Here is a 27,771-nt window from a genome sequence, read left to right as displayed (position 1 = left end):
TATTTATTTTCTATTGTTTGATTCTTTTTTCGTATTCCATTTTTCTCCTTTACTAGTTTGCAAGTTATACTTGTTTTTGCTATTCTTAGAGGTTATACTAGAAACTTTAATGTGCATATTTTGCCTGTTTGACATTAACCAATATCTTTTATTTTCTCTTAAATAAAACAAGGACCTTAGAACTAATTCTAATCACTCCCCTTTTAGCTTATATGACTGCTTTTATATATTTGTATTTTATCTTTTTTTAAGCTCACAAGACATTGTTAGTATTATTTATACAATATTTGTTTTTACTGATACAGGTACCACTTTCTTTGCTCTATAATCCTTCTTGTCTTTAATTCCTTCCATCTGGAATCACTTTCTTTCTGCTTGCCAGTGGCAAATACAGTTTTTGTTCATCTCACCGTATCATTATTTTTTTTTTATTCTTAAAATATCTTTTCACTAGTTTTAGAATTCTTGTCTGACAATCATTTTCCCTCAGCACATTAAAAATACAATTCTACTATCTTCCAGCTGTTAAGAAATCACCTGTTTTAGTCTAATTGTCACTACTTTGAAAATAAACTCCTATTTAAGACTTCATCTTTGGCAATCTGCATTTTCACTATGATACATCTACTTGTGGGTTTCTTTTGATTAATTCTCTTGAGGATTTACCAAGATTCTTGAATGCATGAATTGATGGATTTCTGGATGAATCTCATCCACTAACTATTTGAATATTACTTTTGTCTCATAATCTTGCTGCTCTCCTTCTGAAACCTCTGATTATATGTATTTTGGACCATCTCAACCTATCCCCCATATCTTTTAACTACTGTTTCATATTTTCCATCCTTTTATTTCTCTATGCTGCATTTTAGAGAATTTCTTCAGTTCTATCTTCCAGTTATAATTTTATTGTGCCTGATATATTCAATTGTGTCTAATCTTCTATTTGACACAACCATTGAATTTGTAGATCTAGTTAAGATATCCTAAATTTCTAAAGGGACATTCTAGTTCTTGTTCAAATATACTTGGTGCTTTTTCAGGGTATCTTGCTCACTGCTCAAATTTTCAACTTTCTCTTCTACTCTTTCAGCATTTTAAACATGTCATTTTATACTATTTGTCTGATAATTCCAGTATCTAAAGACAACACAGATTTGTTTCCACCATCTGTTGTTTGGTGTTTGGTGATTTGCAGCTAGAAGCTACTATTTGGAGCTTTCTCTGTGGGAATTCTTGAGACTTGGGGTGAAGGTGGGTTTTTCCAAGAGTATTTGCATTTGATTTGCCAGATCCTCACAGTGTTAGCAGGTTGGGCCCACTTTAAATTAAATGCTGGACTGAAACTTTTCAGATCACCCAAGTAGTGTGAATTTGGGCTTCAAAAGACATAGATATGCCTTACAGTTGTGAATTTGCAGGGGCTATTTTATTTCTCCTGAGAAGAGGGATGTTAAGATAGGCTTTTCTCTCTTCAGTCTCTTGGGAGGTAGTGGTGCTTTTATCTGGTCCATTCATTCACTGAAATCCCAATCTTATGCAAGAAAGGTCTTATCAGACTTCCCACCTTAGAGACGACTTGAGTTTCTCTCAAGTAGGAGTTGGCTCCTACCAACTCAGAAGAACTAAATACTTAGGAATTTCGCGTGTCAGTTCCTGGTACCATTGAGAGCTTGAAACTGGCTATGGTAGGAATATTTACACCTTGGAAATCAGCAAACACTAAAAATAGGGTACTTTGTTTTGTTGGAGAGCCAGTTACTACTACAACACTTATTTCTTTCATATCACCCCATTCTATACGACCAAGTTCAAGTTTACTGAGTTAAGAAATGAAAATAATGAAGTGTCACTTGTGCAAAATGAAAAAGCTGTAAGGATCTGCTGTAGATGGTTGTCCTTATAGTTAACAATATTGTACTGTACACTTAAATTTTGGTTAAGAGGAGGGACTTCCCTGGTGGTCCGGTGGTTAAGAACTCACCTTGCAATGCAGGAAACATGGGTTTGGGAACTAAGATCCCATGTGCCTTGGAATAACTAAGCCCATCAACCTCAACTACTGACCCTGTGGGCCACAACTAGAGAGTCTGCGAGCCACAGTGAAAGATCCCTCGTGACGCAACGAAGATTCCACATGTGCTGCAACTAAGACCCAACACAGCCAAATAAATAAATAAAATTTGTTAAGAGCGTAGATTTCATTATGTATATAGGAGAGGTGAAGTGGTCTCCACAATATAAACAAACAAATTAATTTAAAAATAGCTCAGCTTACCTCTCTGGATTCTTGAGTTTTAGGGGCTGAGTATTCCTCATTTTCTTGCCAGCTCATTAGTGCACTAAAAGTTTTTCTTCTCTTTTATCCAGAATTGTTTGCAGAAGGAAGCTTATTTAGGGTACTTTGTCCATCTTTTTACTAGAAAATGAGGTGTTCTCAGTTTTTTAACCTAGAAATTGAGATTGCTGTGCTAAATCAGTAGTTCTTAACACTTTGGGGACATAGGCATTTAAAAAATTTGATAAAAATGACAGCCTAGAGACCCTCCCTCTAGGAAAATACACATACAGGGGAAATGTATGTTTTTGCTGCCCTGAAACCATGCATGGCCCAAGATTAATAAACCACAGTGACATGAATGCACTTTGAGGTTCTTGCCAGAGCTCATTTTTGATGACCCCACCATGCTCTCTGCTCTGGGCAGAGTTTCTGCAAGTTTTCTCTTGGCTAAGTATGAGTACAGACTCTTAGATTGGGGCTTCCAGGATCTCCAAGGCCTCTTGGAGCAGGAAAAACTGAGAGTTACCAACCAAAATTTATACAGAGCTAAAGCAAAGGCAATATTCCCTCAGCCAGACCTCTCCACATCTATTCATTCGATACATCTATTGAGTATTTCTTGGATCCTGTTCCAACCCACTTCTAAGTAACAAATCATCCTGAAACTTATACATAGTAACAATAACAACAATGATCAGTTATTTAATAGCAACAGTTATTTTTTCATCTCTCATGGTTCCAGGAGTAACTGGCTTCAGCTAGGCAATTCTCACTCAGGGTTTCTCGTGTGGTTAGTCAGATGGCAGCTGAGGCTGGAATCACCACTAAGCTTCCCTCAGTACATGTCTGCCAGTTGATACTGGCTGTTGGCTAAGTTCTCAGTGGGGCTTTTAGCTGAAACACCTACCTGTGCCCTCTCTATGTGGCCTGGGCATCCTCACAGCATGGCAGCTGTTTCTGAAAGGGAGAATCCAAAAAGAAATCAGGCCAGGAGGAAACCATACTACCTTTCATGACCTAGCCTTAGATGTCATACTGCATTTCTTCTGCCACATTCTGTTAACTAGAGGCAAGTCATTAGACCAGCCCATATTTAAAGGGAGGGCAATTGGACTCTTATCTCTTGATGGGAAGAGTATCAAAAAATTTGCAGACATGTTTCAAAACTACCACATACTCCTTCTGTGTGCCAAGCACTGTACAAGGCACTTGTGATAAGAGTGTAAGTTATACAAACCCTCCCTTATGGTCTAGTGGTAGAGGCAAACACTAATAAAATAATATTACAAATATGTACACAACTGTATACTTTGACAGTACTATGGAAGATGAGTATGAGGAGCCATGAGAAATTATATTACACATTAGTATGACCTGGACCCAGGACTCAAGGATGAATTTCCTGAAGAAGAGACATTTGGGTTGAGATCCAAAGTATTAGTTGTTGCTAACCCCATGAAGTGAGTTGAAGAAGAACCTTGCAGGCAGAGGAAACCATAGCCGTGGCCCTGCAACAGTAGGCAAGGACCTGAGAGGCAGCCAGTGTCTTTGGAGGCAGACAGCAGAGGACGAAGGTGTGAGACGAGACTGCAGAGGTGGGCTGAGACCAGGCCCCTGGACCTTGTAGGTAGGTGAGAGTGTTCGTCTTTGGCCTAAAGCTGCTGGAAGCTGTTGAAGGGTCACTCACTGGAGCATGACATGAACAGATTTGTAATATAAAGGTCTCTTTGGCTACAGCATGGATGACCCCTGCCAGATGCTGAGTCAGGTCTGGAAGGGCTAGGAGATTCCTGTCCACAGTACGTCCCCTCTCCATGACAGTCTCCCACACACATGCTCAAGCTAACAGCAGCCTGGGTCCTATGCACCCTATTCTTGACATCCTCGGTCCCTCTTCCCAGGCATAGGGAGCTCTGCCATCTTTTATTATTTAATTAGTCATTCCTTTAGTCTGTCAATCAGTTGGTACAGTGGGTTGAATAATGGCCCCCAAAAGATATGTCCACAGGCTAATCTCCTTGTTTGGGGGAAGAAAATATCTTTATGAATATAATTAAGCTAAAGATCTTGAGATAAGGAGATCATCCTCGATTTTCTGGGTGGACTCTAAATCCTATGACAAATGTCCTTAGAAGAATGAGGCAGAGGGAGATTTGACATCAACAGGAGAGGAGGAAGTAAGTGACCATGGAGACAGAGACTAGAGTGATGAAGCTCAGGTCAAGGAATACCAAGAGCTACCAGAAGCTGGAAGAGTGACAGAATACATTGTCCCCTGGACCCTCCAGAAGGAATATGGCCCTGCTGATGCCTTGATTTCAGCCCAGGGATCTGATTTTGAACTTCTGGCCCCCCAGAACTGAGATAATAAACTTTTAGTTGTTTAAAGCTACCAGTTTGCGGTAATTTGTCACAGCAGACATAGGGAATTAATATGATTGGTAGTTCTCTAGTTGTTCCTTCCTGAGGAGCTTTACTGCCTCCTTCAGGGAATCTCCAAGTGTTGGAATGCCCAAGGCTATTTTAAAGCTGCTTCTTCGTCTATTCTCTCAGGGGGACTAATACTCCACTCAGCCCCTTCTCTTCACAGGTAGACAAAAAGAGGACTCTGGTTCCATTCCCATCTCTACCCCCAAGTCTTCCTGACCAGGCAGCCCCAGCCACTCAGCATTCAAGTTGGAAATTTGGTAGCCATCCTACATCTCTCCATTTCTCTCACATCTTATAAGTCTGTTAGTGCATTTGTTATTAGGTCTCAAAATATTTCTCAAATATGTCTGAAAAGTGATACTTGCGCAGTCGTGTCCGACTCTTTGCAACCCATGGACTGTAGCTGAACAGGCTCCTCTGTCCATGGGATTTCCTAGGGCAAGAATACAGGAGTGGGTAGCCATTCCCTTCTCTAGGGGATCTTCTCGACCCAAGGATTGAACCCAGGTCTCCTGCATCGCAGGCAGATTCTTCACTGTCTGAACCACCAGGGAAGCCCCTTCTCTTCATTTCCACTGTCATCAGTCTCTCTCACCAGTATGACTGTAACAGTCTCCTAAACACCCGCAGTTCCTACTCTTACCCACTGTGCCACCCCAGCCCCTTCTCCTCATAGCAGCCAGAATGAATTTTAAAAATTAGATCAGGTTGCAGTTTTTTGAGCAACTTTTTTGAGGTATAGTTAACATACATATACAATTGGATATGATTAGAATATCCAATTTGATACATTTTGACATATTGCATACACCTGTGAAATTATCAGTAATCTTTATAACCTTGAGTTGGGCAGAGTTCTCAGATATGTTACAAATAGTGCTAACAGTAAAAGACAAAACAACAAACTAAATGATTAAAATTTAACACTTTTGCTATCTAAAAGAAACCACTAGGAAAATGAAAAGATGGCCACCATTGGGAGAAAATATTTGTAAAATATATCCTACAGAGGACTTGTATCTAGAATATACTTTTTAAAAACCTATTTATAATAGATCTAGAATACATTAAGAAAGAATAGACCCAAAATACATGAAGAATTTGCATCAGAATATATTTAAAAATACAAAGATAAAGAAGTTGTGGTACATATACACAATGGAATATTAACTCAGCCATAAAAAGGAACGCATTTGAGTCAGTTCTGATGAGGTGGATGAACCTAGAACCTATTATACAGAGTTAAGTGAGTCAGAAAGAGAAAGATAAATATCGTATGCTAGCACACACATACGGAATCTAGAAAAATGATTCTGAAGAATTTATTTACAGGGCATCAGTGGAGAAACAGACATAGAGAATAGACTTAGGGACATGGGGAGAGGGGAGGAGACGGTGAGATGTATGGAGAGAGTAACATGGAAACTTACACTACCATATATAAAATAGAGAGCCAATGGGAATTTGCTGTATGTCTCAGGAAACTCAAACAGGGGCTCTGTATCAACCTAGAGGGGTGAGATGGGGAGGGAGATGGGAGGGAGGTTCATAAGGGAGAGGATATATGTATACCTATGGCTGATTCATGTTGAGGTTTGACAGAAAACAACAAAATTCTGTAATGCAATTATCCTTCAATAAAAAATAAATTAAAAAAAATGCAGCTCAGTAAGAAGGCACAAAAAAAATATTTTATTTTTAAATAAGAAAGTTTTAAACAGACACTTCTCCAGAGAAGATACACAAGCAGCAAATAAGAACATGAAAAGTGCTCCTTGGCTATTCAGTTCAGTTCAGTCGCTCAGTCGTGTCTGAGTCTTTGTGACCGCATGAATCACAGCACGCCAGGCCTCCCTATCCATCACCAGCTCCTGGAGTTCACCCAGACTCACGTCCATCGAGTCAGTGATGCCATCCAGCCATCTCATCCTCTGTCATCCCTTTCTCCTCCTGCCCCAAATCCCTCCCAGCATCACTTTCCTCACACCTACCTAAATCCTTACTGTGGCTTACAAGGCCATGTCTGGTCTGCTCTGGCCGCCTCTCCAACCTTAGCTTCATGTCACCCTCTGCTCACTCACCATGTTCCATCAAATCAGTCTTCTTATTATTCCAAGGTAACACCAAGCTCTTCCCTGTCTCAAGGCCTCAGCATTGCTTTTCACTCTATCTGGAAAGTTCTTCCACAGGCTCTCTGCATGTTTCCTTTCTTTTCTCATTCTCATTCCCCAGTTCTCAGATTATGCATCTGGGAGGTCTTCCCTGACCATTATATCCAGGGAAGGGCCTGATGGCTACTCTCTCCTATAGAATCCTATGTATTTTCTTCATAATACATACATATATCACACCCTTGGGACTTCCCTGGCAGTCCCGTGGTTAAGACTCTGCACTTTCAATGTAGGGGGCGCAGGTTAAATCCCTGGTTGGGGAACTAAGATCTCACATGCTCCATGGTGTGGCCAAAAATTTCTTTTTAAAATTTTAAACACACACACACACACACACACACACACACATATATCACTCCGTCATTGTTTTATTTACTGTCAGTTCCCTAAGAGCAGGAATCTTGTCTGTCTTGTTCACTACTATATCCCCTGCACCCAGCATAACAGTGGGCACAAGAAAGGTGCTCAGTTACTATTTGTTGAATAAGTAGATTTATTGGTCAGTCAGGCTGCACATCAAGCAGGCAGTGAGTCTTCTGTGAGCCGGCCAGTCAGTCTGAGTTTCTCAGTCAGCCTGAGGTAAGTCAGGCTTTGAGTGGGCTGGTTGCTCTGTGGGACAGGGCTGTGTGACTGATGAATCCCCTGTAAGGTCAGCATTCTGGGGGATACAAAGAAATGAAAAGCTAAGGCTCACTGCCAAGAAGCTTCTGGCCACCTGTCTACTTGGAGGCTCACAGCTCCCCACCACCCAGCCGGGAGGGAAGGTGAGGATGGTACAGGGTGACTAGGGAGAAGGCTACAGAGCATGAGCCAACCCCTGGCAGCTGCTCCTCAACAACTGCTGCAGGGCTTCCAAACGCCATAAAAGCCTTACCTGGCGACCGCTGTGCTTAGCAAGAGCCTGTTCAGGAGACAGAGAGAGAGTTTTGTGGCTTCTTCCTCACTCCACCTCCCCTGAATTGGGCCCTCTGCTCATGGAAACTCCCCCAGTGGACCTGGCTGTCTGGCCCCAAGAGACAGGCAGTGGTGCGTGCCGCCAAAGCCTGCTGTCCACAGGGGCAGGACACGGGCCTGTACTTCCAGAGGCCACTCCCTGCAACTGAACCCAACCTAGGTGCCTCTCTCCCCAGCTCTCTGGTTGAAGAAGGGGCCTTGCATGGAAGCAAGGGACTGCACAGTGAATCCCAAGTTTCCCAGGAACACCCTCAGCTGTGAGATCATGGATGTGGCTGGAGTCCTGTCACAGACGAGCATGTGTAGGAGGGTATCAGAACTGCCTGCATGAGAAGCAGCTGTTCACAATAACTGGACAGCCGCACTGAGACCGCTGGCGCTCACTGGGCCTCCAACCTACTCACTGACAAACTGCATGACCAGGAGGCCCTCCTCGGGTGACATCACCCTCCTCGCACACCGGTGAGGGAAATGAGCTCAGGGTGGCCATCAGAGGCGGTCTGTTTACTTACAGAGACCCTGGCCGTCAGCAACTCTTTGACCAGACATTCCCTGTCCTAGCCAGCATGAAGCAGAAATTTCCTTAAACACATTATTTTGGGCTCAACCCACTTGTGCCCTTGTTTTCATTTTTTTTTTTTAAGAGGAAAATTTCCAGTTCTGGCTCCAAATAGAGCAGTCCAGTGATGATGGGGGGATATCAAAATAACTCCCAGAGGGACTTTTGCAGTTTAAGCTGCTCCCACCTGTCCAGTCACCTCTGGAGCTAAGAGATCATCAAACCAGTTCTCCATCACCCATGTGTGTGTGTGTGTGGAGAGGTGGGTCAGAGGGGTGCCCAGGATGATCTCAAGGGCAGACCCTCTCCTTGAGGGCCTCCCTCAGCACGTCAGCTACCCTGAACTCATACTCAGCGCATTTCTCAATTCAGAATCCCTGGCTAGGTCCTAGACCCCTCCCTCATTCCCTCCAGGTCAGGGATATTTCCGGAGAGTCCAAGAGCTGCCAGTTTTCACAAGCTCCAGGGGATTCCCAAGATGGTCACTCCCACCAGCCCTGGCTGAGAGACGCTGTCACCTGCCCTCTCCCAACCCCCTCCATGTCATTCCTGCTGGAACTTAGCCATTCTGGAAGACTTGGGGGAACAGGCGCTATGGAGGTCTCCTTAGCCTCCGCAGTGCTCCAGGATCCTAAGGCCATGTGCTCAGGAGCAGAGTGCTGCCCTCCCAGGAGTATCAATCATGGAAGACAGGTGCCCTCCGCCTAGCTGGGGCTGCCCACTACTGGGGCTGGTGTCAGACAGGCCCAGACATGTCGGGCAGCCTGAGGCCTTACCCGACCCAGCTCCTCCCTGTGGCCTGACCCCTACTTAGCTCAGCATCCCGGAGCATCAGAGATGGGCTCAGGGCAGGATTGGGTCAGAAAAAGGTGTTGGATCTATGTTCCATAGAGCTTTTCATAAAATTAAAGAAAATGTCAAAGGTCCAAATCAGAGAATGGAGTGGAGGGAGAGGCTCACACATATTCGAGTTGGCAGCTTCTCAGAAGGCATTTAAGGGCCAGACTGTCTCATCCAACTGTGCCCCCTCAAGCAATATAGCGCCTGAGCTCCCCAAACATGAGGTTCCAATTATCTCAATTAGACATGTCTACTAACCCAGAATTTATAAGGTAAGAAAGCTGGAAAGACCCTATATGAGGACAGAAGCTAATGTTTATTGAACATCTACTGTGAGCCTGGTATGATGCTCCACCCTTTATGCATGTTTATCTTATTCAATCACCACCACCATCCTGCGGGAGAGTAACCATACAGGAGGCACAGCACATATGGCAAAGCTGGCATTCAAACCTGGTTCTATATGAACCCAGGCAGTCTACAACTAAGCATTCCCAATTTGAACTTCTAGAAAGTAATTAACTCCGGAAATCAATCTCACTCCTTCCGTAAACCAAGTAAGGCTTGTAAATTAAAGACATGGTAATCCAACGTTGCCACTCCAACAGATGAGGAAACTGAGGCCAGATCACAGAGCAGGTCCAAGCTGAGCACAGGATAGTGACTCGGACTCAGGCCAGTGTTCCTCCCACCACCCCAGCCTGTCTGACAGTCCTAAGTCCTCACTAAGTCAGGTGAGGGAAGAGTGGGAGAAAAGCTGTGGGTTCCGCCCTCTAGAAGACACAACAATGATGAACAGGAAAACACGTCCACGGCCATGTACACACAAGCACACAGGACTGTTCTATGAGAAAACAAGCAGGAAGGGTCCTTACTCCAGGTCTACCTTTTAGATGGCCACACTCTGGCTCTATTCTGACCCCCACCATCCCACACAGTGAGAACTCCATGGGGTCAAGAGGATGGGCCCACCAGGAACCCAGGCCCCACTCCTAGACTACAAACCAGGTATATGAGACTGCATTAGTTCCGGTTCACAGCCATATGGCAGACTTTGGCAGTGGTGTGGGCACCCCTAGGTGCAAAGGGTGGCCAAGGGGGATACACACATGGAGTCTGGACACATGTGAAGAATTACGCATGCATGTGAGCTACAGGATGAAGCCAGGATGGGGAAGGAGAGGCTGGGGCCACTCGCTCTGTGTTGCTGAATTTCAGCACAAAACTCAGGAGTTGGGAATTCCAAATCAAACCCAGCCCTCCAGTTATTAGGAGCCTTTCATTTAGCTTCTTGCTGTTTTGACTTAGAACACTGAAATATTTAGACATGAATGTAAGCCTTCATTTGTACACTTCCCCGGGGTCTTTCAAATGTTAGGACATGAGCTAGACACCTCTCTAAATCCCCTGTGCAAGCATAGGGCCAGTCACAATGCAAGCACTTGGAAGATGTCTGTTAGTAAATGAGCAAATCACTTTATGAATGAAGACTGAATGAATGAATGCTTCTGCACAAATGTAAACAGACAAGCATCCGCGCTTTCAGAGACTCACCAACATATCAGTGACAAATATATGCCCTTGCTCTCAAAGACACATATGCCTCAACTTAATACATCAACAAAGACAAGCGCAAGTTTTTACCAAACTAACCTAAATGCTCACATGTGTACTCCCACCAGGTATAGACCTACTCATCTATGCAAAGACACAGAGGCCCACACTTTCCCTCGAAGATACCCCTATACACGCGCTTACACAGAGATGTGGATGTATACACATGCACACAAACACAGAAGCACACAATTTCCCCCTGAGGAATCCAATTCCAACTGGAAATGCAGCTGCCTACACATACAAACGTGGAACAGTCACGTAAATCCACACTGATACAGGCAGCCAAAGACAAAAGAATAAGCCCAAGACAGACTGAAAGTTAGACAGCCGTCCACAGAGACCCCCGGGCTACCCTGGGCTCCCACACTGTCTGCGGCCAGAGGGGGCTCCTAGAGGAATTCTTTCTGCAGACAGGCTGAGGTATTCTCTCTCCTCCCCTGCAGTCCCAGGCCAGAGCCCTAGGGCAGAAAAGCAGATGGTGTGTGCTGGCCGGGGCAGCCCCTTCCCAAGTAATCTGCCCTCTGGCCCTGGCTGCCTCCTATACCCTGGCCAAGCCTCGACTGGGCACTGGATCCTGGACGTGGCAGAGCTCCACTCAGGTCCTGCTGCCCCAGCTCCACTCCCAACAGGATGATTTAGGAGGGGCGGGTGAACAGTGCTTTTCCAGAGACTGCTTCCTCAGGAAATGGCTCGGCCACAAGCCTGATCTCCAAAACAGGCGTAGGATGAAAACACCTCTGCTCCTCTCCAAAAACATGGGCTGCCCCTCTCACCCAGAGCCCCTCACGTCATTCTAGCCACAACATTCCAAGGTAGTGGACAGCAAAAAAAATAAAAAAACCCTGGGGTCTTGCCTTGCTTCTGCACTGACTTACGATGCCCACCTCTGTAAAACAAGCCTTAGGGGTGTGATGCCTTCAGATCTACCTAGAATGATGTAGGAGCTTCAAATTCCCCAGGCAGCTTTCTGGGCACGGGTGAAGGGGCTCCAAACCTAGGGACAGTAGCCTTGTCTTGACCTTGTCTGAAGTCACAAGAGTCATTAGTACAAATAAAAAGCTTGTGCCAGGAGCGGCTGAGGTGCCTGGCAGGGGGGTGCAATGGGGACTCAGACACAGGAATGTGCTGTGCAGTCTGAACACAGATGGTCACCTCCCCTCTCCCTTCCAGCTACTCACCAGGCCCCCCCAGGCCTCTGCTGGAGGTGGACACAGGGCTGCAGCCCCACCCGGCCAAGCAGGCTGGGAGACAGGAATGCTGCTCAGCACAGCTGGCTGGACAGGGGAGACTGTTTATTCTCTGATGTCGGGAACATCTCAGACAATCAGGGGGATTTGGCTGCTGGCAGCCCCTGGATGCAAGGTTTAGAAGAAGTCAATTGAATCAGAGTAGGCTGATGGCCCAATCTCTGAGCAGGCAGTGGGGGTGGAAAGGAGAGGCCGTCCCTCCGTGCCCCACATGCAGTGCCATGTGCCCCTCAGAGCTCACCTACTGGGTCTGCAATGACGGGGCTAGAAAGGTGAATGAAGCTGAGCCCAAAGCTCTCATTATAGTGTGGGTGTCGGGGGATAGTGTGGATGCCTGTTTCCAGCATCCAGGTGCACTGTGCTTATGAGACATGGCAGAGCTAACAGTCTTTGCCTGGGAAGTGAGCTCCCTTGGCACACCTTGAGCCTGGTGCTGCCCACTCCAGCCTCCTACCCCATCAGGCCAGATCCCTTTTGCTCAGGCAGCTCCTCTAGCTGCAGCCTCACATTTACCTGTCTTATTATTTCAGCTCTAGAGTCAGCTTTGGCTCTGCCTCTTTGGGGCTTTTTCACCTTGGGCAGTCACCTCTCCAAGCCTCTTTCTTCTCCTGTAAAATAAAGGCAATAGTATCTGCCTTGAAAGGACATTGTAAAGATCAAATAATTCTTTCAATATGCCCATCATGCAGGAGCACTTAATAAATGGTTGTGCCTTTCTCCCTCATTCCTTCTATTGCTACAGAGTTAACCTTTGGTTTTCTGGAGGGCCAAGATGCGCCAGTATAATTTATAACCCAGAGCCTTGGTCTTATCCCCCCTCCGCTGCTCGCAGACCTCAGAGTACTCTGGGGTTCCCTAGGCCAGAAGACCTTCTGGAAGAGTGCAAGGTGACCCAAGGAAACATCCTGATGCTAAGGCTGCAGAATACCCCAGAATATGGTGTTTTGTGTGTGTGTGTTGCGCAATTCTCATTTTGCAGTGGTTTGAGTGCCTTGTGGGTATAGTCCAGGGATGAGGACTGTCAAAATTCAACAATTCAGACTCATATATCTGAAAACCACATCTTTCTATATTCAATAAAAGGTTTACACCAAAAATAACGGAGCTCCGGAGATGACAATGGGTATAAGTTATGGACTCCGTCCTTGTATTCCCCACAAGGCCCAATTGAAACTGTTAAATAAAGAGGAATTCATTGGTCACTTGAGCTACCATGGCTTCCCTCCTAGCTCGATCGGTAAAGAATCTGCCTGCAGTGCAGGAGACCCAGGTTCGATTCCTGGGTTGGGAAGATCCCCTGGAGAAGGAAATCGCCACCCACTCCAGTATTCTTGCCTGGAGAATCCCAGGAGAGAGGAGCCTGGTAGGCTACAGTACATGGGGTCGCAAAGAGTCAGACACGACTTAGGGACTAAACCACCACATTGGTCACTTGTGAAAAATCCAGCTCAAGGCATAACTGCATTCAGTACTCATACATCATCATTGTGACCCTGTTCCTCTTCTCCTCTTGGCTTTGCTTTCCGGCTGTGCTGGCATCAGCCTGAAGCCTCCCAAGGCAGCAAGATGACAGCAGAAGGAATACGAGCCTCTTTCCTAGCAGCTCGAGAAAAACAGTCTCCTTGGGGAGTCTGATTGGGTCACATGCCCATGTCTGAACCAATCACTGAGGCAGAGGTGCGGGGCTGAAGCTCACTGATTGGCTCGGGCCTCAGCCACTGCTCCACCCCCTTAAGTGTGTGGATGGGAGGGGCCTTCAGCTTTACCAAAATCCAGGGAGAGTGGAAATTGGTTCCCTACAGGGCAGCTGGGTTCGGTACCAGGAGAGTGATATGGACCTCAGGGGACAAGAACAAATATCAAGCCAAAGAAATAAGTGGGTCAGAAACAAAGATGATAAATGCTTTTCAAGCATACGTAAACCCTCTAAAAATATTATTGATGTTCTAGTTTTAAATCCCTACAGACCTCTGATAGGCGATGTGTTACGGACCTCTTTGGGATAGCCTGGACATGCTTGAGAACAGTAAGAACTACACCTTTAAACGGTATGCAGTCCATACTTCCCAGGAATTTGGGCCGGCCTTGTCTCCTCCTGCCCCACCAGCAGGCAGTTTGACTGAAGTGACCAATGTTGCCAGGGCAGAAGCGCCTGTCAGCACCGCAGGCTGATTTCACTGGGCCACAGGGGTTTAGGTTATCAAGTACGTCTGACTCCAGTGGCCTCAGCCCTCTCCCTCTACCCCCTCACATGGTCAAAACTCCACTCACCCTTGAACTTCCAGGGATTTCTCTCTCCCACTTCCCCACCCCTTCTAAACTCTTACTAAAACCTGTTCTTAGGAAAGGCTTCCTCTTTGGTCACTTACACTTGTGTATGAATAAACATCAAATCAATAATTTAATCTCTCTTAGGACCATTTGCATTTTGAGTCTGAGCCTTTAAAAATGAAACTTTTAAAAGACTCTGTCCTGCCCACCCCAATCTACTCCCAAAAGGTATTCTTGGTGACAAAGAATGAGACTCTGAAATCAACTGAAAAATGTCCATAAAATTCTCTGAAACCCTCATCCATCTGTACTGGCTTACCAATGAATTTTTTCTTGTCTGACCTCAGTCATCTTTGCTGACATTACCCTCTACTATGGCAAAGAAATTTCATACATCCTTTCATCTATTTATTCAGTCAACAAGCTTTTCTTAAGCTTCCACAATATCTTAGATACTTGGATTTACACAGATGACCTGGGCCCTGCCCTCAAAGAGCTTGCAGTTAAATTTTAGTGCAGGAAACATCACTTTCACCACCAGATTTTTAATACAAGCAAAGCCTAGCCCAGTGGTTGGTATACAGTAGGTATTCAATAAATGCTTCTTCCCCTTCTCAGGGCTGTGCTATGTGGGCACTGCAGTGGAATACTGGTAATTTTCTAAAAACTCTTTCCAAGTGGAAAAGAGTGCCAACAGGAGTGGGTGGAGATGGTGGTTTCTATCTTACTTCAGAATATTATGATTTATTTTGGATGTTCCAAATGTCAGGTTGGAGATTCATGCAAAGGAGAGGGGCTTATTCTAACCAGATCAGGGGTAGAGGCAGCCCAGGACACTGTCTCCATGGTGCACAGCCCCAGACAGTTTGAAAATAAACAAAAACCCATCCAGAGGTGAGAGACTGACAAAATCAAAAACAAACAAAGGCCGAGAGATGGAAAACTCTAGAGGTGGGGCAGGGTGGAGAGGAGGGGAGGGGAGAGCTGTGGAAGGGGATTAGAAAGAAGTTTGGTCCTGGTTTTTTCTAGGGAGCTGAACCCAGCCCCACCCCACCCACCCCCTACCAAGAATCACCATGGCAAATGGCAATGAGGAGGGTGAGTTGGGCTGATTACAAGTCAGGACAAACTTCCCGGGCTTAGCAGCAGGAATGGGCTCAAATGGATAAGTTCTAAAGAAAAAGATCTGAATTGGGCTTTTAAAATCACAACCTCCCACCCACTACTGGTTTTGCTGGCAATCAGTGTTTAACGAAATAGAAACAATAATGGGCCACATCCCTCCTCCACATCTCTCGTACATACACATGTACACTTATCCAAAAGCCCAGAGTAAAATCCTTCCTTTTGTGGTGGAAAGTGACAGCTCATGGGATCCTTGACACTTCTCAGAAGCAGGGACCTAGCCTGTGAAAAGTCTACTTGCCACCTCCCTTAACTGTCCCCTTCACCCCACCCTTGGCAGTGGCATTAGTGACAGAAGGCTGATGAGGTTGCTTTGACAAGACCAAGGCAGCTGGGCCTCTGATAAGAGGCAGCTCCAAATGAACCACCACCTGGTCTCATCTGCCATCAGCTGCCCAGAGGAGCTCTTGGCCGAGGGGCTTTGTTGGCAAGAAGACGGGTGCTTCCTCCTCTATGAAAGTGTCTGCAGCATGAGCACCCGAACTCTCAACTCCCAGAAGCCAGTTTTGCCCTTTCCTGAGCTTGTTGGCCTACAGGGTCTGCCTTAGATGTGGAGTTGGTGCTAAACAGAATTGAGACTAGGGTTTGTTTCCTTCCTGCCTCTTTATCCCCAGGTACCCAGGGATCTCACACTATCCCCCAGGGCCCCACACTATCCCATGACCCTCGTCCAGAGTTGGCTCATCCACTAGGCATAGTAGGCACCAGGCCTAGAATCCACATCACATAAAGGATTTAATTCCCTTTAAAAGCAGAAGAGGGACTTCCTTGATAGTCCAATGGCTAAGACTCTGCATTCCCAATGCAGGGGTCCTGGGTTCAATCCCTGGTCAGGGAACTAGATCCCACATGCAGCAACTAAGATCCCAGGTGCCGCAACTAAGACCCAGTACAGCCAAATTAAAGAAAAAGGAAAAAAGGAAAAGTAGAAGGGAGGGGGGGCGGAAATGAGCTTTTAAATGGAAGGAAACATTTTGGTACATAATAGTAATACATTCATCTTTATACCAACACAGTCCTAAAGTATAGTTTTAGATTTTTTAAGGTACAGGGGCCCATGAAGACAAAAGTGCCCAGGGCTCATGAAAGTCATAAAGCGGCCCTGTCCTATCCTAGTCTTCCCTCATGTCCATTCCAACCCTCCAGGCCCCAGTGGTTTCCTTCCCTCATATAGAAACATCTCTGTCCCTGGAGCCCACTGGCTTGCAAGCTCCTGGAGGTCAGGACCATTCTTCAACCATCCTCCCCATCATAAGCCCAGTGCCTGTCCCACAGTCACATCAGGTATTGTACAACCTCTTTTTTTTTTGGAAGGTGGGAAAGAACAGAAACCTCAGAAAAAGGGGGGTTAGTTTTTAAATAAATATTGTCTGACGACCCCTGGAAACTGCTCATGTCAGGTCTGTATAGTCGGGCTTTTCACATCCCCTGTGCTGCACTCTACTGAAACTGCTCCGGCCAAGTTCACCAATGATCTCCAACTCAGTAAATCCAATAAATACTTCTCAGGTATAATCCCAATTGTTTGGCAGCATTTGACACTGCTCACCAAGACTTCCTTTTCACTTCTGTGACACTTCACTGTTCCAATGTCCCTGGACATTAGTGCTCTACTTTGCACGCTCCTCCTTATAATCTCCTCTGCTGGGCCACTGAAAACAAACAACAGTAATAACAGCAGCTGAAACGTATCAGCTACTTGCTCTACTGTAACTGTTAAATTCTTTTAATCCTCAAAATAATCCCAAATCCATTCTCCAACTACCAGCTAAAGTAATTTTTCTGCAAACCAAATCTGATCATGTCATTTCCTTGCTTAAAATCTAATGGCTTTCCCCAGCCCACAGCTTTTAAGGTCTTTCATGATCTGACCCCTGCCTATCTCTCCAGCCCCACTTCTCACCATAGCCTCTCCCTTTATGACCCTCTCCTGCTTTTAGCTTCTCCAGAAAAAAGTCCATGTCTCTGTATGTGTTATTCACACTGCCTGAAACACTTTTCCTCCACCTCTTAGCCTAACACTGATGGCTCCTTCAGGATTCAGTGACCATAGGGGATGGGCTCTCCTTTCCAGGGAGCCCAGGGCGGGTGTATAGCATGGCGCTTATGAGACTGACACTGAAGCCAGGTTCCACCCTCAGCTCTGCCACTTCCTAGCCATGTAACTTTGGGCAAGCTATTCAACATTCTGGGACTTTATTTTCTTGTCTGTTGTGAGGGTTAACGAAATCAGTACATGAAAGGTGCCTTGTAGGCTCAGGGTGACCCCAGACCATGTTAAGATACCTTGCCAACTGTTTTCCAGAACTTCTTTATAATATCCTATAATGCCAACTTCACTCCTGAGAATGTCTGTTGGTCCATCTACCTTGCTAGACTGTCAGTTCCATAAGGGCAGGGGCAGTTGGACCTGATGCTGCTCCTATTTCTAGTGCCTGGTACACAGTAGGTGCTCACTACTACATTGATTTGCTAAATCAATGACTATAAATGTAATGCCTATGGATATCCTAGAGATATATACTCTCCAGAAAATGGCCACGCCGAACATGGAAGCAAAGAGAGGATGGAATTTTTCACAATGAATACACAGCAGCCTCACATTAAGGCTGAAAAGCAGTCACAAAGGCAACTTGGAAATTAGGAAAATATCTTTATTATTTCTGAAATGTTCCAATATTCAATGTAGAAACCATGATAGTGGCTTTTTCACAACTTCACAAATTATAGAAAAATGACTTTCCATCTTCTTTACAGAAATCTCCCCCCAAAATCAGGGCTCTGTGATGGCTGACACTGGGCAGGAAGGAGGGGCAGAGAATACAGCAGGTAGAACCAGTGCTCTCCGAGCAGCCTGAGGCTTTTCCTGCGCATTTAAAGCTCAGGCTGAGTCCCAGAGACCTGCGGGCCCCGGGAGGGAGGCATGGCCCCACACACCTGTGGCACCCTGAGGCCAGACACTACTTCAAAGGCCGGCCACCCCCAGAGGGCCTGCAGTGCGGCACTTGTGGCTGACGGGCCACAATCAAGGCAGCTTCGTGAGAATGAGGGCAGGAGGCAGGCCTGCAGCTCAGATCGTTTTTCTCTAAAGCACGGCCAGGAAAGAGGCCGTGGGCACTAGCCAAATGGTGCTCTAGGTTTAGAAATTTCCCCTCTTAACTCACAAAAACAAATTGTCAAATAGTTATTTAAAAAAAAAAAAAATCAGAAAACAAACATTTGTTCCATTTAGGCTGTAATCAGCAATTGGTAATTTTTAGAAAAAGACGACTTGAGTTGCTCATCGTTTTTATCAGGTCTGACTCCTTCCTTTCTCAACCGCGGTTGGGTGGAGGGGTTACTGCTGTAGCAGAGGACTGTTTGTTGATGTGAGAAAACTGTGAAAAGTGTTTTGCACTCGCATACAAAGGCTGATGGAATTCAAAATGATCCCACTGAGTTTTATGAGAAACAGGACTGTTCCTCTTGGGTGTCTCAAGTCAAAACAAGGCAATTGCCTAGTGATTTATAGTCCCCACTACACATTTTCTGCCTTCCAAGAAGGCGTTAGAGAAGGGCCGATGTCCACCAGAAGCAATTGTAAACACCCCACAGACAGCCTGGACACTTTGTTTTCAAATGCAGCAGGACTTTCTCCTTTGGCCCTGGCAAAAAAGCCAACTCCCTAAGACTGTTTAGGAAGGAACAGATAGGAAATCTCCCCCAAAAGCTAAGAGGGGCCAGTGCCCTCTGTTGACCAGAGTGGCGGAGAGCATCATCAAAGGCAATTGATACATTTATGGCATATGAAAATTGTCCTGTGGTCCCCAAGTGGCCCCCAGGCTCGACTTGGCTGGATGGGGGGCACAGGAGTTACAGAACGAGTTATCATAAGGCACGTGATCGAGGTGGCCCCCACACCAGGCCCAGAAAGATTATCTCTTCGCACGATTCCAAAAGTGTTGGAAAGCTGAGGAGTTGATGACACTCACTGTGAGCAGCAGCAGCAGATACAGGGTGATCATGACCGTAAACCAATGGCTGGAGACCCAGGAGAGCTGGCTGGAAGCCCTGCTTCAGCGGCGGGGGTGGGGTGGGGGAATGTTGGAACAAAGAGAAAAATATTTTTTTAAGGGTATGCAACAACTTCTGGCTCAGAGAAGATGAAATGATGAATTTCGTCCTCTGAGTGAGCCATGAAATGAAGCTTCATGCGTGCTCCTTTGCTCAAAAAATCTGGAGCTGTTTGCCCTGGCACTGACATGCCTTTCACCAGAACAATTTCTAAATGTACAAAGACAGCTATGCAATGAGCTCATCCTGATCTCCTTTTATAGCTCCTCTTGTACCTTTTATAACCAGTCTTTTCTTAAGCAAGACTATGGTATCTAGACAGATGACCTCGCTAAGGCAGATGACCAGATGGCGGCAGGTGGCAGGGTATTTAGCACAAGGCTTTTCACTTTCAGACATGCACAGATATCACTCTGAGCAGGGGAAATCCTCTCTGACCCACTGGGAGATGACCTAAGCCATCCAAATGTGCAGTACAGAGACACTGCAGGAAGGAGTGGGAAAGGAATGGAATTTTCAAGTAGAAAAAGCCAGATGATTTTAAACCACAGGATACTGTCCCCCAAACTTAGGAACCCTGTACGTATTTCCCAGATTTAAGGGGAGACGATTTTACTAGTTTATTGAATCCTGAAGGCACTGGTATAGACAAGCAGGAGTTGGGAGTATTAACAATAACCCTTTCCTTGTCTAACCTGCTTACCTGTTGCTCATCCCCATGAGAAACTCTACCAACAATGCAACAAAATCTCAAAGTGACCCTCAACCCCAGAGAGCCCTGCCAAACCCCCAAATACACACTGCTGGAACAGCATGAGGAATCACCACTCTCAGATTCTTACGGGCTAGGATGGCCTCATCTGCTATTGAATTCAACACTCTAATTTTAAGGATAAAGATGAAGCATCTCAGGTCCAAAAAGCAACAGGTGGTGGTTTGAGAGTCACTGTGGGAAGTGACTGAGCTGGACAGCACAGAATCAGAATTCCAGCTCAATCCTGGCCCCACCCTACCTCTCAATTCAGCCCAGTCAGCGGATTTCAGCCTTGTGATCAGAGCCTAGGTGGCTCAGGGGCTTCATGGTTCGGCTTAATTCAGTCCCTCCAATCATTTGTGTTAACAAAGCCATTCCTCACTAGAATATACAGTCCCCTAGGGCCAGGACCACATTTTATTCAATGTATTCCTCACTCCTTACCCCTTACATGAAGCAGAATGCTTTATGTATTTTACACATAGCTGAGGTTTAGGCTGAGGGAGAGGGGCCGCTGACAACCAGGAACCCACGCCTATGAACGCAGCCCTTGGCTGTCCTGGATTTCGTGTAGCAACCGTCCTTCTCACCTGTTGGGCTGCTTCTGCGAGTACACCAGCAGGTACTTCACGCGCAAGAGCTGGTTATTAGTGACCACAAAGTACTTTGGAGGGACGTCGCCCCCTTCACTGTGCTTGATTCTCGCTCTCCTGCGATCTATCTCCTTGGAATCTGAGTAAGGAGAAAAAGCACAACTTTACCGGGGGAAATACAATAATAAAAGCAGACTATGAGTAGAAATGAGTCAAGCCTCCTGGTCCTGAGGGTGGAGAGGCCCCAGCAGACAGAGGAACGGCCTGTGTATGTACAGGAAGCAGGACTGAAAAACAGGAGAGTCCGACAGACAGACCACCAGGAAGAGGGAAAAGGGAATAAGAAAACAAAAAAAGATACAAGAGGGTAAAAAAGAAGAAATCATCTGGGGCTAGCAACAGGACTTGATCTGAAACAAGCCTTTTAACAGGCATTTTAAATTAACCATTCTGGATTCGAGCTTCCTAAAACACTCATCTTCCACCCTTCGTACCATGACTTGTTTAAAAAAAATAAAAAACCTTTCCTTTTAGTAACATGAAAAAGCTGTATGAAAAAGAACCAAAAAAACAACAACCAAAAAAGCCCACGACAGGCCGAAGCTTCATGACAGCAGACATTACAAGGTCTTGTCCTCATGTTTAATGTCACGGTGTGCAGACTTCCTAAGAATTATACAAGCGAATATTCGTGCTGTCTGGTTTGGGAGAGTGGCGTCAGACCTGGGCCCGTTCCTCAGGATTCCAGTTGTTTTACATTAGGGGCCAGGAACAGTGTTCTCAATTCACCTTCTCTCAGTGGAACCAACAGGCCAGTTCTGGAGTCTAGAATGACAGTTCTGTGACTTCTCTGCCTTTCAGGACGAAACAGCAGGGGGCAGAGCCTTAAGGGACAGATCAGGAGAGTGGACTGAGGGGCCCACTGGCCATCAGCTCACTGGGGAGCCCAGGATTTACCCCCATGGCCTCAGCTGCCCCTCACATCCTCCTGGGGCTCCAGCACACACCAGAGCGGCCTGGAGGAACAGGGTGAGACGCATCGTTAGCTTCAGTTTAGCAAATGTTTATTGAACGTCAAGTATGTACCAGACTCCCTGCTGACACTAGGTGCCCAAGAGTGAATGAGACCCAGTTTCTGTCTTCAAGGAGCCTGTGCTCTGGCCTTGCATGTTCATTTTCCTCTTCTCTACCCCAAAGCTTTCCCTGAGCACTTGGACCCACCGTGACTGCCCCCTCCTCTGAGCTATCCCGTGGACCTTATCAGCACCCTCAGCTGGCACTACTGACCTACTGCCCTATAGTAGATGATATCCTTTTCACCTTGTGTTCAGTCCTTAAGGAAACAGCTCACTCCCTGATGGCGGGCTCTATCCTACACTGCTCTGCACCCAGCCCATCCCTTGCCATGCAATGGGTGTTCCACCCAACAGCTGGGCCAAAGGCAAGAGCCTGACACCCAGAGGCCTGCAGCCCAGGGCAGGGCCAAGTGCTTACTCACCCTTCTTCTTCGTTTGGCACTTGACGTCTGGATGGTCAATGACCTCGCACACAGCCACGCAGCTAAGGATGGGGCCGAGGAGACTGTGCTGCCACCCGTGGCCATGGGGGCTGTAAATGAGGGCCAGGCTCAGGTCACTGGTGAGGTAGGTCCCTTCCCCAAACAAGGATGTCTGGAACGGTGGAGATCAGCAGAAAACAAACAGGGCTGGGTGAGTGCCGAGCGGGTGCAGCAAAACAAAACAGGTCTTTCTTCAGTAGAGTTGTTAACACAAAGCCTTCCAGCCTCTCCTTCCCCCAGCAAAAGACATAAGATCAAACAATCCCATGACACCATCACAGGGATACTACAAAACACATTCCTATCTGACCACAGTTTAACTGATTGTGGATGTGGCTAACTAACCTGGCAAACCAGTAGTTCTAGTGCTTAAGGCTGAGTAAGAAAAACACAGGTGTTAAGAGCCCAAACAGACCCATGTTTACAAGATAGCAAGTAATATAAATTCCCTGGGCCTCAGTTTCTACGCCTACAAAGTGGTGATGATAATCTCTTCTTCACAAGGTCATAGGCAAGGGCTCAATGAGACGATGCACATGAAGCGCCACACAGAATACCTGGCACGAGGGAGGGGCGGGTATTCCGCCACGGGCTCTTGTGTCCTAGGGAACCAGTGATTCCTGCCACAGGGCTGGACTAAGCACGCTGACACTGACGCTTGCAGAAGCCCAGTCGCGCCCCGTGTGCAGGGAGGGGGCCGCCACGCCTCAGTGACTAGGGGAAGTGACCCGAGCCAGTACCTGGAAAAGAATCTCTCAGACCAGACGCTGTAACCAAACAAGGCAGAACTATATGAGAAGCAGGGTTAAGTTTTGTGCTGGTGCAGACCAAGAAAAGGTCCAAAATTCTAGGAGGCAGATCGCTGGTGGTAGGTGCCAACTTGCTGTCCTCCACAAGGAAGCATGCCACGTCAAAGAGAAGGCTCTCAGGTGAAATACCTGCAGGCTGAGGCCACAGCAGGCATAGCAAACACATCCTTTGCCCATGAGGACATCAATAATCAATCACGATGCCAACTTAAAAATATCAATCATGGCACTCATTCATACTGATTCAGACTCCTCAACACAACATTCCAAGTAACTGCTACCAGTGGATGGAATTTGACGTAAGTTGTCATTCAAATTCTATCTCTGGGCCTCAGTGTCAGTGTCTTAAGATGACTGAACGGCCTTACGCAGCTCAGTGAACATCCTCTACTTGAGAACTGAGAAACATCCCATTCAGTGGCACCAGGCTTCCACAATCTCAACCAATGAAGCGAAGCTTAGGGGAAACGAAACAAGCCTGCGCGTGGCCATTTTACAATGTCCCCATTATCTCAAAAGCTAGCACAGACCTCCAAGGAGGCAATGTCTCTGATCTGACCCTGCAGCCATTTCTGCTTATGCCTCCCATGTATATACAATTCCCTAGACTCAAGAACCATGCACAGGGGAGTGCAACAGCAGGAAACTTGGGAGTATCTCTACCAAGGAAACACTCTTAGAGCTTCAGCTGGCAGGCAGGCTCCCTCAAGCAAGCCCCTCACTGAAAACCCAAACAGAGGCGGCCAGAAGAACATCCACTTCACCAAAGGGCTCTGATGAGATGCTTCTAAGCAGCAAACCCCTCAGCAAACCCCTCAACCAAGCAATGGCTTGGTTACAAGACTGGAATCAGCAGGCAACTTCTTCAGACACGCTCTAGTGTGAAGTGTAGGGCCCCTGGATTCCAGTAGCCTGGCCATAATAATAAGCTGAGAGCCAGAGTAAACAAGCCCGTCCTCCTCAACAAAACTCAACTGCGATAACCAGCTGCAGCAGTGTTGGAAAAGTCTCTCCTGCCTCGGAGCTGCGTCAGCTACAAATGAGCCCACGGCTCCTGGAGCCAGCCCCCAGACAAGGCGGATGCTGGCACAACTGAGGGAGAAGCTGCAGCCCTCCAACCACCCCGCCAGTCCCTCTCTTTCAGCCTCTAAAAGAAGCCACTGCTTCCTTAGTGCGTAAGTACAGGACAGCCCTTTGCATATGTGAAGTGTTTCAGTCCTGTCAGGACACCAGAAGGTGGGGAACAGCATCCTACTTTACAGATGAGGACCCCGAGGCTCTGAGAGGTTAAGTAAATTTGCCCATTTAAAAAAAGGGAAGAAAGGGACTTCCCTCATGGTATAGTGGTTAAGAGTCTGCCTGCCAATGAAGGGGACACATGTTTGATCCCTGGGCTGGGAAGATTCCACATGGCGTGGGGCAATCAAGCCTGCGCTCCCCAATGAAGAGTGGGCCCTGCCTGCCCCAGCTAGAGAAAGCCCATGTGCAGCAACGATGACCCAGCACAGGCCACCCCCCCCGGCCGAAAAAAGAGGTGCGGGGGAGCTCAAGGAGGGAGCTCCTCTCCATTTCCTCAATGACTGACTCTCTCGGAGGGTCCCTGAGGCAAGTACTTCTCAAACTTCAACATGCATATGAATCACTTGGCAGTCTACTAAATTGTGATTTCTCATGTGATGGGGTCTGGATGGGCCTGAGATTCCATGTTTCAACAAGCTCCCAGTGATGTGGTCCAGGGATCATGCCGGGAAGACCAGGCTGGCCACACAGTAGCATCACCTGGGGGGCTCTGGAAGCACACTGATGCCCAGGCCCCACTCCCAGAGATTCTGACTTAATTGGCTGGGGACGTAGCCAGGCATCCAGACTCTTAATAGCTCCCCCAAGCGATTCTAAATGTGCAGCCAAGGCTGAGAACCATCTTTAAAGCGACGCTTCTCAAACTGGCATCAGTAGAGGAATCCCCTGGAGACCTTGTTAAAATGCAGGTTCTGACTCAGGTCTGGCGGGCCACGGATTCTGCATTTCACAGGCCCCTAGGTGGTGCTGCTGGTCAATAGACCACACTTGGAGTGGCAAGACCCTGGTGGACCCCCCCCCAACCCTCACCAGCTCCGGCCACCCCGTCAGTGCCCCGATGTCAGCAGCCTCGGGCCCCACCTTGTTCAGGTGGCAGTGCAGGCCATTGTGGATGATGGAGTGGAAGTTCTCTAGGCGGCTCCCGTGGAAGGCGTAGATGAGGTCGCGTTCTCCTTTGGTCTCATAAAATTTGGCATTGGCTGGGTCGGAGTACTCGATTTCAAACAGGAAGTCCGGCACGGGGACAGGCGTGTGAGGGGTACCAGTCAGCTTTTGGATCTTTTCAAACTTGAAAACATGCAGGAAGTCGGAGTTTTATTTGGGAAGCTGGTAAAATGGCCTCCTAAAGCCTTGGGCTTAGCTCCTATGGGCTCTGCTCATGAGAACAACTGGTTTCACAGGAATAAAAACATCAGTTTATAAACAAGTTCAGAGCCTACAGCTCAAGACTGCTTTCCTCTAATGGTGTTTTCCCCTACAGTCAGTTAACTAAGAAGCATGAATTGTACCTTCTAACTAAAGATCACATCTAATTTTCATTACACTTTCACATTTATTTCCTGCATTCCATCTTTACAATACTATCGGGAGCTAGAAAGGTGTGATAAATTACAAAACTGGCCACGGATTTTTCCTCCCATCCCTGTCCATTCACCTTTCTGCAACGTGACTTTGCAGGTGGAATTCCACCAAGATTTCATAGGGAGATGGAATCAATTTCTCCACCCCTTAAATCTTCACTTCTCTTGGCTAATGGGACCTTGGTAAGCATACGGCAGAGACCTGAAAAGAGCTTCCCTTTCCCTTGTCTGCTGCTGGGAACCCTTCACAAGCCCTGCAAACCCTCTACAGGATGACAGCCTTGTAGAAGCAGGCACCAGCCACAACAGCCTTCAACTGGGATAGCTGAAGCCCCATACGCTTAAGTGAGGTTACCCTAGGACAGCCCCGCGTGAGCCAGCTCTGCTCAGGAGAACCACCTGACCAACCCAGAGAATTGTGAGAAGCAGTCCGTGTTGTTGCAAGCCAGTAGATTTTGGGGATGGTTTGTGATGCAGGAGAGGTCAACTGATATGCAAGGATGAACTCCTTCCTAAGGGGTAATAATGCTCTTCAGGGCAGAGACCGCATCATTTCTGTAATTTTCCAACAGTACATCCCAGACCAAAGTCAGTCTGTGGTAAAGTTTTCTCTGGGTTATGATTAAATGACAAAAATAAGGGCAATCTCACAGATATATTTACACTGATGTAAGGTTGCCATGAGCCCTTCTTTAAAAGAACTATCCTTTTAGCCCGAGGTCAGGGCCATCCTCCCTTTTTCATATTAAAATATCCTTTTGTAAAATGATATGCGGTAGACTAATGTCCTTACTTGGGCATGATAAATAAAAAGTTGATAACCCTGGATCCCAACACTTCATATTTTAATGGAATTTAACTGCTCTATAATCAAACATCAAGAAGCAATTGCTGTATCTACTTTGCCTATAACACCCAACAGCCAGTAAACGCCTGATGAGGAAGGAGTAAATCTAAATTTAACAGATGACGAAAGTGAAACCCAAAGAGCATAACCCAGGAGTTAGCAGCCCAGCCTGGACCTGAACACAGGTATCCTGACTCCCACTCCAGGATGCTGATGTTTTCTTACCACCCAACGTGGATGGGGGATGTCCCTAGACCCCAGAAACTGAGATACCAAATTCTAGGCCACGTAAGGAGGATTTTTGTCTTTAGCAGGAACTTATAAAATCAAATGCTTTTAAATTAAAAATGATTAAGTGAAGAATGGTATAGACAAACCCCTGTTACCACTTAGAGGTAAGAACACCAGATCAGCGATCTGTGGGTCTACACTTTGACCCTTGTCATCCCAGCCTGTCCCTGTAAGATCCCAGCCAGGCAAGGGAAGCCAAATTACGGAGTGTCTGTCCTGTGCCAGAAACTATACTGGGGGTGACACATTCTGCCATACCTCCCTTCTGAATTGTAAATTCTCATTTTACAAATAGGGCACAGAAGACTAAGTAATAGACGGGATCTGAACCCAGCCTGAGGATATCCACCACTTCAGTCTGCCTCGTTGCTTCCTGAGAGCAGGAATCTTTTAAGCTGTGGTCAAGGATCCCCCCCTTGTTAGAAATGTCTGGGGTGCTTGTGATAGCCAACATTTTCTGAGCCCTTAGCATGTGTCCTTAGGCATTATTCTAAGTGAGAAAATTCATTTAATTCCCAGAGCCAGTTCACTGATAGAAGTATGCTATTATTATTCCCATTTTACAGAATGAAAACCCAGGTACCGAAATGTACCCAGTAACCTACTCAGTGTCACACAGCTAGTAAGGAGGGAGAACACAGCTTTGCCCTG

The 27,771-nt window shown here is 46.6% G+C and overlaps 1 protein-coding gene and 1 non-coding gene across 15 annotated transcripts in view; one reads left to right on the top strand and one right to left on the bottom strand.

The window, feature by feature from the left end:
* Nucleotides 1-27,771, bottom strand: part of PARP16 (poly(ADP-ribose) polymerase family member 16) — a 59,672-nt gene that overhangs the window by 13,558 nt on the left and 18,343 nt on the right. For 2 of the 14 annotated variants that reach the window (XR_006543035.2, XR_003112459.3), the window contains exons 3-7: nucleotides 25,483-25,689; nucleotides 22,454-22,625; nucleotides 20,953-21,094; nucleotides 19,527-19,608; nucleotides 2,279-2,450 (exon numbers count right to left, since the gene is read on the bottom strand). Coding sequence is in view for 10 of the 14 variants with exons in the window: in XM_044925428.2 (XP_044781363.1) it covers nucleotides 5,049-5,144; nucleotides 19,527-19,608; nucleotides 20,953-21,094; nucleotides 22,454-22,625; nucleotides 25,483-25,689 (699 nt within the window). In the remaining 4 variants the exon portion in view is untranslated. The other 12 variants (XR_003112460.3, XR_006543036.2, XM_025296324.3 and 9 more) reach the window with 12 other exon arrangements.
* TRNAG-CCC lies at nucleotides 16,321-16,393 on the top strand. The gene has a single exon. It is a non-coding gene; the product is annotated as a tRNA-Gly (tRNA).

The sequence above is a fragment of the Bubalus bubalis genome, chromosome 11, assembly GCF_019923935.1.
Source record: "Bubalus bubalis isolate 160015118507 breed Murrah chromosome 11, NDDB_SH_1, whole genome shotgun sequence".
Lineage (NCBI taxonomy): Eukaryota > Metazoa > Chordata > Mammalia > Artiodactyla > Bovidae > Bubalus > Bubalus bubalis.
Note: the sequence above shows the minus strand (reverse complement) of the source record. Positions and strands in the feature narration are given on the sequence as shown.